The following is a 17041-nucleotide window of genomic DNA, read 5'->3' as shown; positions in this document are numbered from 1 at the left end:
ATATTCACTTTAAAAGTAGATAGCATGGGAAAAGAGTCAAAAATAGAAGTTCCAATAGAATATAGAAGTTATAATACATTTCGTTATTCTGCTGTACTTAGAAAATGCTAAGATAAATACTGAAGGTCTCTATGGACCGTAGAATAGTTGGTCATATGTAGTCAAGTTTAGTAATTTTATCTGTGCCTAAGAAATGTATATTCTTTAATTTTATGCACACGTACACATATTCCTTTATTTCTCTTACCTCCTTTAATCACCCTTCTAAACTACCTCCTTTATTCCCTCTATTGCCCATGCACAAGTCATACTTTTGTATCTGAGAGAAGTTAACCAAAAGGTTTTCTCCCACTGTGTACCTATATATTTATCCAGAGTAGTATAGATACTTGTTGAGGCTTTAAGTATAGCAGTAGATAGCACTTGCTGTCCAGTAGCAGTTAAATGCAGAGAAGGTTCTAGTTAAGTATAGAGAAGCTTCTCAACAGTGGTTTGGTATTAAAGTCATGGCCATGGCAAGCAGTGAAACAGACATAATTTTTTAAACTGGCCCTTAGTGTGTGTATAGTCACCTAATGCTTTTGCAGTGACAGCAGAAAAAGGGGCAGATTTTTTTTTCTTAGCACATATATAAGCTTAATAGCTGGCATGATAAATATGAGATCTTTTTCTTGGGACCAACACTTATATAATATACACTTAATAAATGTTTATTGAATTTGACTTAAATTTTATATACTACCAGAATACTGGATTACATTAATATTTCCTCAGCATAAATAAAAATGTAAGCTTCATAAAAGCAAGGACTATTATATTTTTGGTTTTTTATCCTTAATGCCTAAAACATAGCCTTGGAGGATGAAGTGACCCTCCTTATCAACCCCAATCCCTTATTTATCTTCTTCCTCTCCTATACTCTCCTACTTTTTCTAGGAGCCTACTCCTACAATTATGCTCTCTCCCTAATTTTCAACCTTTTCTCATCCACTGACTCCTCTTCTGCCTCCTTCAAACAGGCCCAGATCTCCCCCTCAAACTGTTTGCCTGTATCTTCTGTTTGACTGCCAGACTTCTAGAAAAAAACCTATACTTGGAGCAGCTAGGTGGTGCGCTGAGTAGAGCACCGGCCCTGGAGTCAGGAGGACCTGAGTTCAAATCCAGCCTCAGACACTTGACACATGTACTAGCTGTGTGACCTTGGGCAAGTCACTTAACCCCAATTGCCCTGCCAAAACAAAAAATCTAAATCAATTCTTCCCACCCCCAACCCCTGTCAACATTTGAGTGAAACTGCTCTCTCCAGCGTTATCATTGAGTCTTGCTAAATCCAGGGGTCATTTCTGAATCCTCATCCTTCTTAACCTCTCTGGAGTGTTTGATGTTGTTGACCATCATGTCCTTCTGGACGCTTCATCTAGCTCACTTTCTGTGACACTGTTCTGTAATGGTTCTCTTCCTATATGTAGGATCAATACTTTGAGGTCTCCTTTGTTGGGTTATCATCCATGTCCTGCCCACTCAGCATGGATATACCATAGAACTCCATCATGTGCCTTCTTCATTTCTCTCTTCAATAAGAATTCATTAAGCATGTCCCAGGCACTGTGCTAAGTACTGGGGAGGCAGAGTGAAAAATGAAATAGTTCCTGCTGTCAAGGAGCATCCATTCTACTCAAGGAGTCAGAAAAGATCTCTTCAGGGAGGTGTTCTACATTTTCCTGTGGACAGGCAGCACGTGCACAAATAAGTAAAGACAACAGCAACAACAATAACTAACATTTATGTAATCACCTGCCATGTGCCAGGAACTAAGTGCTTTAAAAATATTAATACATTTGAACCTCACAACAACCCTGTGAGCTAAGTGCTGTTGTTTTCCTCATTTTATAGATGGGAAACTGAGGCAAATGTAAGTTAGGTGATTTGGCCAGGATCACACAGCTAGTAAGAGTCTGAGGCTGGATTTAAACTTGGATCTTCCAGACTCCTGGTCCAATACTCTATGTACTGTGCCTCCTATCTGCCCCTAAATTAGAAAAATATACAAAATGAGTTCAGAGTATTTTGAGGATTAGGAGGGGAGAGAGACAGAGACAGACAGACAAAGTAGAAAAATTAGGAAAAGCCTCTTGAAGGCGATGGCACTTGGACTGAATCTGGAAGGGAGCTAGGGGTTCCACAAGGCAAATGTGAAGAGGGAGGACACTTAGGAAGTACTTCATGTGAAGAACAGCAAATAGGCTCGTTTGGCTGGAGTAGAGATTGCGTGAGGGAAAGTAATGTGAAATGAGTCAAGAAATATAGATGAAAAATAGATTGTAAGAGGACTTTAAAATGCCAGATGGGGGAGTTTCTGTTTTGTCTGAGGTTTCTTGAGGAGGGTAGTGATGTGGTCAGACCTATGCTTTTGACAGCTGTTGAAAGATAGATTAGAAAGAGGAGAGATGAGAAGAAGAAAGAACTGCTTAGATGGGTGGCTGTAGTAATGGTCTAGGTGAAAGATGATAAGGGCTTGACTAGGGTGGTCAGAGTGAATACAGGTGGAAGTTGGGTGGGAATATGAAAGATGTTGTGGAGGTAGACTTGACAAGACTTGGCAATTGGATATGGGAGGTGAGAGACAGGAAGGTTCTAGGCTAACTTTGAGGTTGCCATCCGAGATGACTCGAAGGATGTTGGTACCCTTGAAGGTAATAGGGAAGTTAGGAACAAGGGTGGCTTTTGGAGAAAGATGATGAGTAGCATTTTCAACACACTTAGTTTGAGATGCCCATGGGATATATAGGCAGAGCCGTCTAGCATGTCGTCAGTGATGTGGGACTGGAGCTCAAGAGAGAAATGAAGACTGAATATTTGTGTAGATCTGAGAGTTGTGCATAGAGATTGTAATTGAATCCATGGGGGCTGATGAGCTTGTGGAGAAAGAAGAGATAAGGTCCCAGAACAAAACCCATTTATGGGGAAGAGAGGATTTAGATGATGATCCCATTAAGCAGACTGAGAAGGAGCAGTCAGAAATGTAGGAAGAGAACCAGAAGAGACCAATTGTACCACAAATAACCTAGGGAAGAGAGTATCTGAGAGGAAGGAATAGGCAGTCTCAAAAATGGAAGAGAGATCCAGTAAGATGAAGACACTGAACATTCCAGTAGATTTAACAAATGTCACAGATTGGTTGGTCAGACTCATGTAGTCCATCAGAGAAGCATCAGCATCATTCATGAGGAATTGACACAACTGGGGACCAAATTGCAACTGAATTAGGTAAGATCACCCTCTTGATGGTCTCATCACCTCCTATGCATTCAACCATGTTTACTACTTAGATGACTCCCAGATTTATGTACCTGGTCTTGTCTGTCTCTTGAGCTCTACTCTCATATCTCCAGCTGCCTATTGGCCCAGAGACCAGGGCTGGCTATATAATCTGAGAGTCATTTGCATAGAGGTGATGAGGTCACTAAGAAAAAATGTAGAGAGAAACTCAAAGAGGGTCTAGGACAAAGATTTGGGACATACCCATAATTGGGGGATGGCATATGGTTGCTGCTCTAGCAAAGGAGCTTGCAGAGAAATGGGTAGACAGGAAGGAGGAAACCTATAGAGTCACAAAAAATAAAAGAGGCAAGGTGGTTAACAGTGTTAAATAACAGAAAAGTCAAGAAGGATGAGGATTGAGAAAAAGGCTATTGGATTTAGCAGTTAAGAGATTTTTCATTTTTATTTGATTGATGACATCAGAAGCCAGATTGCAAGGCTTTGAAAAGTAAGAGGAGAGCTAGTGAAAGCAATGAAAGTAGACAGCTTTTTTGAACTAAGATTTCAAGAACATTTATAAATGCAACTTGAAAGACAAATAGAAGGGAAGTAGAACAGATTTGTTAACATTTTTATAACCATCCATTCTTATACCTTATGAAAGTAGAAGCATCACATTTGAATTAGCTGATGCATTATGTGAAGAAGCAGAAATGGCTTTAAAATAGAGTCATTGGATTTTATTAAGTATTCACTGGAGAAATCTGTGCTGGAAGTGACAGTTATTATATATATATTATATATGCATTATACACATATAATGTACGTATATTTATTATATACGGCACTGTATAATTGATTTTCAGGGAAACTACCAAAAGAATGGAACAGAATCATGGAGAGTGTAAACAGATGATCAAAAAAGACACCAGCAGCTACTGACTCGTGTTTACTTCTCATTTCTGTAAAGTCTTTATGAGAATGGTCTGTGAACATGTTAAAGATATCCTTGATGAAAATATGAGGAAGGAATAGTTGAGCATTCATAGACTTTTTTTTTTATCCAAAAGACATTGCAGTCCTACAATTGACTGAAAAGTGTAGACAGTATAAGAACCAATTACTTTTGTTAACTGCTAACAAACAAGCATTTTGGTAGAGCAAAACATAGCCTTAAAGGTTCTCTTCAGTGTCTTTCAATAAATATGTTAAAATCATTAAAGATTCTTTGACAGATGCAACCACGTAGTCAGCTTAGAGAAGTGTAATGGGTACCTGTTATTTCCGTGATAGTACATAAATTCCTTGAGATCAGAGACCATTTCACTTTTCCATGGTACCAGTAGTAAGTGAAACATAAATCAGGGAGATGAGTGCTTATCAAAGATATTTGCAGTTGTTATGCGTGATGTGCCAAATGGAAGAATTCATTCGTCAGTCAATGCATATATCTTTGGCAGCCCCTCAAGATGGGTTATGACTTGAACCCTGAATTGAATAGGGAGAGAAGTGGAACATGCATTGCAGTTAGGAAATTGCATAGGATTCCAGGCTACTTGCTGACATTCTGACCCCTCTCTCTTTTTTTTTTCTTTCCATTATTTATTTATTTACCTGTCCATTCATTCATTCATTCATTCGTTCATTTATTTATTTAATATTTTTAGTTTTCAGCATTAATTTTCACAGGAGTTTGAATTACAAATTTTCTCCCCATTTCTTCCCTCCCACCCACTACCAGATGGCATATATTCTGATTGCCCCATTCCCCAGTCGGTCCTCCCTTCAGTCACCCCACTCCCCGCCCCCCCATCCCCTTTTCCCTTACTCTTTTGCAGGGCAAGTTTGATTTTTATGCCCCATTGCCTATATAGCTTATTTCCTAGTTGCATGCAAAAATTTTTTTTTGAACATCTGCTTTTAAAACTTTGAGTTCTAAATTCTCTCCCCTCTTTCCTACACACCCACCCTCCCTAATAAGGCAAGCAGTTCAACATAGGCCACATGTTTATCATTATGTAAAACCTTTCCACAGTACTCATGTTGTGAAAGACTAACTATATTTTGCTCCTTCCTATCCTATTCCCCTTTATCCAATTTTCTCCCTTGACCCTGTCCCTTTACAAAAGTGTTTGATTTTGATTACTTCCTCCCCCATCTGCCCTCGCTTCTATCATCCCCCCCTTTTTAATCTCCTTCCTCCTTCTTTCCTGTGGGGTAAGATACCCAATTGAGTGTGTATGTTATTCCCTCCTCAGGTCAAATCCAATGAGAGCAAGATTCACTCATTCCCCCTCACCTGCCCCCTCTTCCTTCCCAACAGAACTTCTTTTTCTTGCCACTTTTATGTAAGATAATTTACCCCATTTTATCTCTCCCTTTCTCCCTCTCTCAATATATTCCTCTCTCATCCCTTAATTTGATTTTATTTTTTTTAGATATCATCCCTTCATCTTCAACTCACCCTGTGCCCTCTGCCTATATATATATATATGTATATGTATATGTGTGTATATATATATATGTATATACATATATATATTACCTTCAGCTACCCTAATACTGAGGTCTCATGAACTATATGTATCATCTTTCCACTTTAGTAAGTCCCTTATGATTTCTCTTTCTTGTTTAGCTTTTCATGCTTCTCTTGATTCTTGTGTTTAAAGTCAAATTTTCTATTCAGCTCTGGTCTTTTCACTGAGAAAGCTTGAAAGTCCTCTATTTTATTGAAAGTCCATATTTTACCTTGGAGCATGATACTCAATTTTTCTGGGTAGGTGATTCTTGGTTTTAATCCTAGCTCCATTGACCTCCGGAATATCATATTCCAAGCCCTTCAGTCCCTTAATGTAGAAGCTGCTAGATATTGTGTTATTCTGATTGTGTTTCCACAATACTCAAATTGTTTCTTTCTGGCTGCTTGCAGTATTTTCTCCTTGATCTGGGAGCTCTGGAATTTGGCGACAATATTCCTAGGAGATTTCTTTTTGGGATCTTTTTGAGAAGATGATTGTTGGATTCATTCAATTTCTATTTTACCCTCTGGCTCTAGAATATCAGGGCAGTTCTCCTTGATAATTTCCTGAAAGATGATATCTAGGGTCTTTTTTTGATCATGGCTTTCAGGTAGTCCAATAATTTTTAAATCATCTCTCCTGGATCTATTTTCCCGGTCAGTGGTTTTTCCAATGAGGTATTTCACATTGTCTTCCATTTTTTCATTCCTTTGGTTCTGTTTTATAATATCTTGATTTCTCATAAACTCATTAGCTTCCATTTGGCTAATTCTGCCTTTCAAGGCATTCTTCTCCTCATTGGCTTTTTGGAGCTCTTTTGCCATTTGAGTTAGTCTATTTTTTAAGGTGTTATTTTTTTCATTATTTTTTTGGGTCTCCTTTAGCAAATCATTGACTTGTTTTTCATGGTTTTCTTGCATCACTCTCATTTCTCTTTCCAATTTTTCCCCTACTTCTCTAACTTGCTTTTCCAAATCCTCTTTGAACTCTTCCATGGCCTGAGACCAGTTCATGTTTTTCTTGGAGGTTTTTGATGTAGGCTCTTTGACTTTGTTGACTTCTTCTGGCTGTATGTTTTGGTCTTTTTTGTCACCAAAGAAAGATTCCAAAGTCTGAGTCTGAATCTGATTCCATTTTTGCTGCCTGGCCATGTTTCCAGCCAACTGCTTGAACCTTGGGTGTTTTGTCAAGGTATGACTGCTTGTAGAGGAGAGGGTACTTTGTCCCAAGCTTGAGGGGCTGTGCTGTTGTCTTCAGAAGTTATTTCTACACAGCAAGCTCTGCCACACCAGCACTCCTCCTCCCCCAAGAACCCCCAACCCACACCTTGACTCAGATCTTAAGAAGGCTCTGCACTCCTGCTCAGATCTGTCACTTAATTCCCTCCTCCAGGTAGGCCTGGGGCTGGAAGTAACTGCAGCTGTAGTTCTGTCCTCTGAGCTGCACCACCTCTGCTGCCCCCCGGGGCAGTGGCCCAACTGGGAACTCCTTTCACTCTGTCCCCACAGCTTTTCCCACTAACCTTCTCTGTTGTCTTTGCTGTTTGTGGGTTGAGAAGTCTGGTAACTGCCACAGCTTACTGATTCAGGGTGCTAGGGCCTGTTCTGACCAGCTCCTGGTCTGGTTGGTCCAGGGGTGGTCCACGCTGGGCTGTGCTCTGCTGCAAGCTCCATGCGAAACACCTTACCCAGCGACCATTCCAGGCTGTCCTGGGCTGGAACCCTGCTTCCCTCTGCTATTCCATGGGTTCTTCTGACACCTCTCTTTAACATAACTTACGGATGATTCTGTATTGCTGCAAATCATAGAATGTTGTGCTTCCTGAGCCTTACTTTGCTCACATTGCAGATTAGGGCTGATCCCCTGGGAGTTTAGGCTCACTATCGGAAGGAAATGAAATCTTTGTGGAACATCTTACAATTAACAAAAGTCAGTGAACAGGCATTAAGTACTTACTATGTGTTAGAACTCTGGTTAAGCATTGGCTCTACAAAGAAAGGCAGAAAATAGTACCTGCTTTCAAGGAGCATGCATTCTAGTGGGGGAGAGAATATGTAAAAAACTAGGTTCATAAAAGATATATGTATGAAAGTGATGAAAGTAATCTGAAAAGAGAAGACATTAGTAATTGAGACTAAGAAAAGCCTCCTGAAAAAGGCAGGATTTGAGCTAAGTTTTGAAGGAAGTCAGGGAAACTAAGAGACTGAGGTGAAGGAGCAGAACATCCAGGCAAGGGGACAGACAGCCAGAGCAACGGCATAGAGGCAGGAGAAAGAATGTTGTCTTTGAGGAGCTGAAAATATGCCAGCATAGCTGGATCAAAGAATGCGTAGAAGGAACTCAAATGTATGAAGGCCAGAAAGGTAAGAAGGGACCAGCTTATAAAGAGCTTTAAAGCATTTCTTTAATGATATCTTTTTCTTTTTTACATCATCATAATTTCCCCCATTGTCTTTCCCTTTCCTCACTTCCAGAAGCCAACCCATATAACAAATTTTTTTTAAAGAAAAAGAAGAGAAAAAAAGTCAGCAACATCAATAGATTGAATAAGTCTAAAAATACATGCAGTGTATAAAACTTTGTAGAGCTCTCCCATTGGCAGAGGGGTGGAGTAGAAGTAGTAATTTCTCATATCTTCTTTGGAGCCATACTTTTTCTTTGTTATTTTGCAGCATTCACTTTTGATTTTTTTTTTGTGATTATTTTTCCATTTATATTGTAGTCATTATGTGTATTGTTTTCTTGGCTGTGCTTACTTCACTTTGCATCAGTTCATATGAATCTTTCCATGCTTCTCTATTCATCATAGTTGTTATTTCTTACAGCACAGTAATATCCTATTGCCGCCATGTACCACAATTGTATAGCTATTCTCCATTTAATAGACATCTACTTTGTTTTCAGTTCTTTGCTATCAAAAAAGGTGCTGCTGTAAATATTTTGGTGCATATACTTTCTTCTTATCAGTGGCTTCCTTGGAGGGCCTAATAGCCTGGCATTGCTAATAGCTTGGGATAAGCCTAGTAGTAGAATTTCTGAGTCAAAGGCTATAACAGTCACTTTATTTGAATAATTCCAAATTGCTTTCCAAAATGGTCTTATTGACCTACTGCTCCATCAGTAATGCATCATTGTGCCTGTTTTAAGAAAAGCTTTTAATGCCAGTCACCAAGCAGTATATTTGATCCTAGATATGAAAAGGACCCACTGTAGCTCATTGAGCAGGGGAGTGACCTAGTCAGACCTATGTTTTAGAAAAATCGCCTTGACCACTGAGTGGAGGATAGAGTAGGGAGAGAATTAGGAGAACAAGGAGAACAATTAAAAGTCTTTCAGTAGACCAGATAAGAGGTGATGTGGATCTGAACAAAAGAGTGAAGAGAAGGGATTACATAAGAGAAATGTTGTGAAGGTAGAAATGACAAGATTTGGCAGTGGACTGTATGTGTGGGGTAATTGTGAGTGAGAAATTGAGGATGACACCAAAGTTGTGAGCTTGGGTTACTGGAAGTATGGTAGTGCTTGCAGCTATAATAGGAGAATTAGGAAGAGGGAGGAAAGATAATGAATCTAATTTTGGACTTGTTGAATTTGAGATGCCTACAGGACTTCCTGTTAGAAGTATCCACGAGGTAGTTGGAGTTGTGTGACTGTAGCTTGCAGAGAGACTAGGGCTGGATAAATAGATCTGGAACCTGATTGCATAGATGATAATAAACCCCATAAGTCCTGACGAGATCACCAAGTGAGATCCCAAAGAACAAAAAAGAGAAGGGGACCCAGGATGGAGGGAAATTTGGCTGTGCCATGGATACAGTGGATAAAGAATGAGCAAAGGATACTGAGAATGATAATTAGTTGGATAGAGAAGAGGCACAGTCATGAAAACATGGAAAGAGTATCCAGAAGGGATTGATTGACAGTGCCATTTACTGCAGAGTAGCTCCTCATTTCTTACCTGGCTGTACTACTTTAGGACTTCTTTGACTTTTCTGCCATACCCCCAGTACTTTTTCCAGCCCAGTTGACCCCCACCCTTTTCAGCTTCCTTTTGTGTATTGTCTTCCCCCTTTGGATTGTCTTTCTTTTTTGTACTTTTATCCCCAGCACCTGGCACATAGCAGGTGCTTAATCAGTGTTTATTGATTGAGTGATTGCAGAAGTCAAAGAAGATGGGGACTGAAAAAAGACCATAAGATTTGGCAACTCAAACATTACTCATAACTTTGGAGAGGGCAGTTGCATTTGAATGATGGAGTTGGGAGCCAGATTGCAAAAACTGAGTAGAGGAAATCAAGGCACTGAGTATAGATGACTTTCAGTTTAATTTAGAAAGGGAGGAGAGAGATGAGATGATAGCTAATGTGGATAGAAGAATAGAGAGACAGTTTTTTAGGATGAGGGAGAAATGAGCATATTTTTAGACAACATGGAAGGAGCTAATAGAGATTAAAAATGATTGAATGAGGTTGATGGTAGGGACAATTTGCTGGAGAAGTTAGGAAGGAATGGAATCTGGAGCACGTGTAGAGGGGTTTGCATTGACAAGAAAGGGCAGCCACCTTTTAAACTTTAGACTGAAGTAAAGGAAGATGGCTAAGTGATGAGAGATGAGCAGAAGGAGAGAAGGGGAAGCTCTAGGTGAATGGTCTAATTTTTTTCCCTGAAGCTTAAGATGAGGTCCTTGACTGAGAGGGGAGGAAGAAGAGAGGCTTGAGGAGAGATGAGAAGGTTTAGAACAGCCACACTGTGGAAAGGGGTATAACAAATGGATTATGGAGGAATAGAATATTTGTCTTGCTGAAATGAGGGCCCAGTTAAGATCAAATGACATAAATTTGTAGTAACCTGAGTCAGCATAAATTAGTGATTTTTTTAGTACTATTCAGCAGCATTTGAATATAGGTAATCAAATGTTAGGGTTTGGCAAAGCATGATTGGGGTGTAGGATAGTGTAGGGCTGGTTCAAGGGGTCAAGATTAGGGAGGAGAGTATAGCCAGTTCAGAGTTGATGGCATGGGAAAAAACTAGAATTGATGGAAGTGAAGGTCATGATGAAATGAAGTACAGGCCTGTAGATCAGTAAAACACAGAGAAAGATAGAATGATAAAATATGATTATATAAAGGAATTTCAGAGTTCTTGAATATGGAAGTGAAATATTTGTGTGTGAATTTGGCTGAGTTGGAATGGATCATAGGAATGGAACAGATTGAGAAACTGGGATGAGGTTATTTGTGGGGCTATCAATATCCCTGAAATCCCTTAGTATGAGGGCAGGAACTGGGTAGAAGAGAAATGCTATAAGCCTAGTATTGGAGTCATTGAGGAAGGAAGAAGAGTGTCCTGGGGGATCTATAGAATAACCGCTATGAGGATCTGGATCCGGTGTTGAACCTTAAAGGAGGAAAGCTTGCTTAGTGAAGATGGTCGAGGGAGGGTTGTTAAATGGCAGCAGGAAACAAAGAGGTCCTGTTGGGAGAAATTACATGGATAAGAATTATAGAAGATGAGGTAGTAGTGATGGATTGGCATCTGCATGGGCAGAAGGAAGTACTGTGCCCACATTAATGAGATTATAGCTCTGTTGAAGTAAAAGCCACTGTGTATGGCAAAGGAAAGCACTGTAAACTTCAGGTCAAGATATTAGTCAGTCCTATACACCTGTTCTTTTTCACATTAATTATACTATACCTCCATGAAAAAGAAACAATCTTCATTGTGTAATCTGCTAACCCCATTTACCACGCCACTGTGTAAATCCCCCCAATTGTAGTTGCATGAACCTGTTCTATCTTTTCAGAGGCTTCAGTGCTAAAAAATCATCCTAATAAATCCTTTATATTTGCGTAGAACTCAACAGTTTTCAAGCACTTTTACAAAGATTATCTCATTTAATCTTTATAACAACCTATGAGGCAGGTGGCCTTTATGATGTTTTTTATAGATAAGAAAACTAAAGACTTAGATTAAGTAATATTAATCTACGTTAATCAGGTTATATGTCCACCAAACAGCAGAACAGTGACTGGAACCTAGATCTTATTCATAATCTAGTGTTCTTTTTATTATACCATTCTGTTTGTACTTCAACATTTTGAGAAATGTGTTTTGTGTTGGAGAAAGTAAATGATTTGATAAAAGAGAGTTTCATAGTCAATATGATTTTGGAAAATCTTGTCATTTAAATCTGTATTATTTTAAAGAATGATTACCATTGAAAATGTTACTTTTTTCTAATTTTTAAATACTAACTATAGGTTTCCATGGATTGATATATGATAATAAAACTGAGTCGATGAGGACAATTAACATCCTTGAACGAATGAATATTTACCAGGAGGTTTTTCTCAGCATTTTATATAGAGTTCTACCTATACAGGTACACTTTGGCTTTCTTTTGTGTCACTTAAATTGACGGTTTATGTTTTGAATTGCAGCTTCTATTTTGTTCTTCAGATCTGTAGCAGATACGTACAGATCAGCTTTTAAAATACAAATTTTTTCACTTGTGTTATGGTCTTTGTTTTTCATTAATATGTTATAATGCATATTCACACATATACGGATATAAAGCATGCAATAACATAAATGTGTACTTTAAAGGATATTCACTTTGAAAGTTAGTATAATCTCTTATTTACCTCTAAGGGAAAGCAACTCCCATTTATGTCAGTGTCAGAACTCAGGAGCCCCAACTCATAAAGAGTTTTGAAACAAGTGACCTGCTGTTCTCAGGAAAATGAGGGAAAATTAGGCTAAGCTCAGACAAAATTATTTGGATTATAGAATAAGGCAGAGAACCTTGTTGGGCTGTTCTTTGCCCCTTGCTGGCAGGAGGAAGGATTGCTAGCATTTTCTTGCATGCAGAGGAGAAAAGAGGGCTCAGAACTCCTTGGAGTTAGTGTTGGGCTCCTGACCTAAAAATCTCTTTTCTGTTTTTTATAAATTTATAATGACAACAGGAATTAAAAAAAAACTTCTGATACTATACTTCTGTCTTACAGACATATTTAGAGCCTGTTTATTTTTATATCTACACTTTATTTGGACTCCAAGCAATGTATGTCACAGCTCTTTATGTAACCAGCTGGCTTCTTAGTGGAACATGGTTGTCAGGGCTGTTAGCAGCTTTCTGGTATGTTATAAATAGGTGAGTTGGATTGATATTTCTCTATATATACATATTTTCTTTCTTGGATGGTAAGAATAAAGATTGTATTTTACAGCATAACATGGTGGACAGTGTTAGACTTGGAGTAAGGAAGACTTGGATTCAAATCCTACCTCTAACACTTGTAACACTTGTAACTCTGTGACCATGTTTTGAATCTTAGTTTCCTGATTTCTATGATGAAGGTACTAATACCATGTAGTTTCTACCTGAGAGCTATTGTAAATTTTAAACTTGCAGATCCTTTCATAAATCTTAAAGTGTTACACAATTGTCAGCTGTTATTTTTTATAGACAAAAGAGCTTGTTATTTTCTGTCTGACAAATTATGGCTTCTTCTATATTTTTGTGATGAGAGTTTTATTCTCCCTTTGGAATATTTATTTTCTGATTTACTAAAATGAAAAAAAAAATCTGATTTGGATACAAGTTGGCCTCCATCTTATTTCAAGTCTCCATCACTTCCTGCCTAGATTTCTTTAGTAGCTTCCTAATTTGTCTCTCCTCTCTCTCATCAGTCCTCTATATAGCTAGAAAATCGGTTCTAGGAAATCTGTTCTTTTGCTAGATCTGTTAAATGATTCTAGGAAATCTCCTAGCTAGGAGAGTCTGACCATGTCACTTCCACATTCAATAAACTTCAGTAGTTCCCTACATCTGAGATCAAAAAGAAAATTCTTTGGCCCTTCACAGCCTTGCCCCAACACCCTTTTTCCATCCTTAGCATACATTATTCCCTCTCTCATATTCTGTGGCCCAGCCAAAGTGTCATTCTAGCAAGAGTTATTCCTCATCTACAATGTCCATCTCCCATATCTGACTTTGAACAGGCTGTGCTTCATTCCTGAAATTCACTCTCTTCTCATCCCCACCTCTTAGAATCCCTTTTCTTCAAAACTCGGCTCAAGCACTACCTTCAACATGAAGCCTTTCCTGAGGCTCCAGCTGCAAGTACCCCCTCCCCAAAATACTTTTACTTTGTATATACTTATATGTATTTGTTTCTCCCAAGCTCCTAGAGGGTAGGAGTTATTTAATTTTTATCTTTATATCCCCAGCATGATGCATGCTACATAGTAGGTACTGAAAAAATGATTGTCAATCAATTAGGATTAAGAGGAGGCAAATTTTAATCTCTGATTTGTCATTAACTTACTATGTGACCCTAGGCAAGGCATTTACCTTCTCTGTGCTTTAGTTTGTTCATCTGTGAAACGAGTATAATAGTACCAGCCTTTCCTACCTTATGGGGTTCTTTTGAGGCTTAAATGAGATAGTATACAGTATGCACTTAATAAGCATTTTTTGCTCAATTGAATTGAAATTTAAAATATAATTCACTATATAGTGGCAACATAATATTAGGGAGACTAAACTTTGAAAATTATAGTCTTACAAAACAGTTTCTATTTGTAAAATTCTATATATTTAGCTATTTCTCAAGGGAATTGAAATATATTGCTAGATCTAAAGCAACATAATTTAATATAAATGGAGTAGTACTATTATAATAAGAACTCTAGCTATAGCAGGAATATTTTTTAACTGAACAAAATTATTTAATGGCCTATATTGTTGCTATGAAGAGTATCTATTTAAATTTTACTAATGATAACTTATGAGAGATTTCTTGATAGATGCAACTACAGAGACAACCTGTTCAGGGATCTTCTGATTTTCAGTATCAAGCAAGGGATAAAAGAGGATGATGAATGCTTACCAAAGGTAAGCACTGTCATAGAGGAATCCAAATGGAACAGAGATTCCATATAGATGGTCAGATCCTCCAGATGCTCCTGATTAGCATTAATATTGTGTTGATAACACCATCTCAGAATGCTACAAGGTCTCCTCAGTAAGTCCACTTGAAAGAGATTGCCCTTACAATGTACACAGGGAAAACTAAGTGGATGAAGAATTCTTATAGTATGGATTGAAGTATGAGTTTGATGGACAGTCTGTTGAGTAAAAATTTTCATACATTTATCTTGGACAAGCACTACAGATAAACAATGAGCTGAGCACAGAATTGAATATACAATTAATTGTATATTTATGAAGAATTATGTGGTGCTTTCAGTAATCCCAAACTGCTCCATGATGCACAGAACCCATCTTTTCAACAATAGTTTTATTTTGGTGATGTCATGTGGCTAAAAGTCATGGAATACCATGACCTCCAAAAAATGAAAATTGTGAACGACCTTAAGTAGAGAAATGCATACATAGTAAGCACAAATAGGCAGGAGTATGTTGCTGTTGATGACATATGCAAGAAATAGCATAAAAGATACAGGAAACATGATCAAAAAGCAAGGATAAACGAGTTGTGTAATGAATGCAAGAAATAATAGATAGGTAAGTCACATGCCTCACTTGTCCCCACAAAAATGTTAAATGGCCTTGAGAAGGAATTTTTGATTTTTTTGTGTGTCTTAAGCCTTTAATTAGTTTAGTAGGCCTTTGGACTGTTTATAAATGCAAAAAATATGTAGGATTACAGAGAAAACCAAGGGTTAGTGAAAATAAAGAAATATTTTTTTCCCCTCCAAATTCACTGGCCACCTGAAATCTATCCAGGGAATGTGGACCCCAGATTAAGAACCCCTAGGCTGGGGAAGGCCTCAAACACATTGGTAGATCCGCACTGGGGGATTTATAGGACCAGATTCAGTCAAGAAGAGAGATGTGACTGGGTTACAATCCACATCAGGGGAGAGAGTATCCAAAGGAATTAAATCATAATCCGTCTAAGTAGAAGTACTTCAATGTTTCCTATAATAAGTAAACAAAAAAATAAGACTAAAATGTAGAGCCATTTGAATTGGGGGTACCGTCATGAATTTCTTAATTTTAGCAAAAACTTAAAAGGAGCCTTCTTTTACTGCTGTTTCTGGAAATTTCTGTTTTGTGCAGAATAGATACCACAAGAGTAGAGTTCACCATTCCTTTGAGAGAGAACTGGGCGCTGCCATTCTTCGCAGTTCAGATAGCAGCAATTACATATTTGCTCAGACCGCACTTACAGCCTCTTTGTGAAGTAAGTTCTTAGTATCCTTTTTTAAAGGTTATTTGATTTTGTTTAAGAAATGTCAGAATAGCTGACAAATGAAGAGAGGGCCCTAATGCAAACAATTTATTCTTATTCCAGTATTTATTTAACTTGAGTTAGTCCAGGTCTTCCTCATTTGAGCTCTTTTCCTATAGTGGAAATAAAATGTTTTTATATTCATTTTTAGAAACTTAGTGTACATAATCTATTCTTGACCAGTGATAATAAACCCACAAGTTCTGTGTAAAACTTTTAAAAGGTGATCCATTTGTTGCTTTTCAGATTTCAGACATACTCTGTGAGAATGTTTCAATACGGAATGTTACAGTAGGAAATTTAGAGTGGAAGTTTGCAGAGTTTATAGTTATATAATAAACTTTGAATGATGTTTATTCAAATTTATTCATTTGTATATTTATATTAAAATTTGAGTAAAATTTCTTTTGTTTAGTTGAGAGAGACATTGACTGTTTCCTGAAGAAACCTGTATATAAAAAGCTTTTGTCACTGTAGACATGTAAATAATATTAAAAATATTCTTTTTCCAGAGGCTGACTCTTCTTGCAGTGTTCATATCTACTTTTCTCTTTAGTCTAACATGGCAATTTAATCAATTTATGATGTTGATGCAAGCATTAGTTTTATTCATACTGGACTGTCTGAATATGCTTCCTACAACAAAGGTAAACTTTGTATTTTTCTTACTAAATGTTCATTGAAGGTGTTATTTATTCAATATTCAGTATCTAAGAATTAGACTAGCTATTTCAGTGCTTACTAATTATAATTTAAATCATAGTCAAATATCATTTTTGTGAATAAGGTTGACTACCTTCAACTATTCATAAGACAGAAGTGATATTTCACAGAATCTAATTTGAGCCTTGTTTTATCTTCATTCTGCATATTTTGAATTAGAACATATAATTGTTCTTGTTGTAAATATATTTAGGGTCAATTTTTAGTCCTTTTTGAAAATAAACCAAATTTAAAGGTAGAAGAGAACCATCTTAACAATAGTTTGTACTTTGTTGT

At 37.6% G+C, this 17041-nt stretch overlaps 1 protein-coding gene across 2 annotated transcripts in view; it reads left to right on the top strand.

Moving 5' to 3' along the window:
• DPY19L3 (dpy-19 like C-mannosyltransferase 3) overlaps positions 1 to 17041 on the top strand; it is a 97292-nt gene that overhangs the window by 29771 nt on the left and 50480 nt on the right. For both annotated transcript variants that reach the window (XM_036750289.1, XM_036750290.1), the window contains exons 5-8: positions 12041 to 12162; positions 12788 to 12933; positions 15871 to 15994; positions 16555 to 16689. In XM_036750289.1, coding sequence (XP_036606184.1) covers positions 12041 to 12162; positions 12788 to 12933; positions 15871 to 15994; positions 16555 to 16689 — 527 coding nt within the window. The remainder of the gene's footprint in view (positions 1 to 12040; positions 12163 to 12787; positions 12934 to 15870; positions 15995 to 16554; positions 16690 to 17041) is intronic.

Source organism: Trichosurus vulpecula, chromosome 3 (genome assembly GCF_011100635.1).
Source record: "Trichosurus vulpecula isolate mTriVul1 chromosome 3, mTriVul1.pri, whole genome shotgun sequence".
In the NCBI taxonomy this organism is placed as follows: Eukaryota; Metazoa; Chordata; class Mammalia; order Diprotodontia; family Phalangeridae; genus Trichosurus; species Trichosurus vulpecula.
The sequence above is the reverse complement of the archived record's forward strand: the minus strand, read 5'-3'. Positions and strand labels throughout refer to the sequence as shown.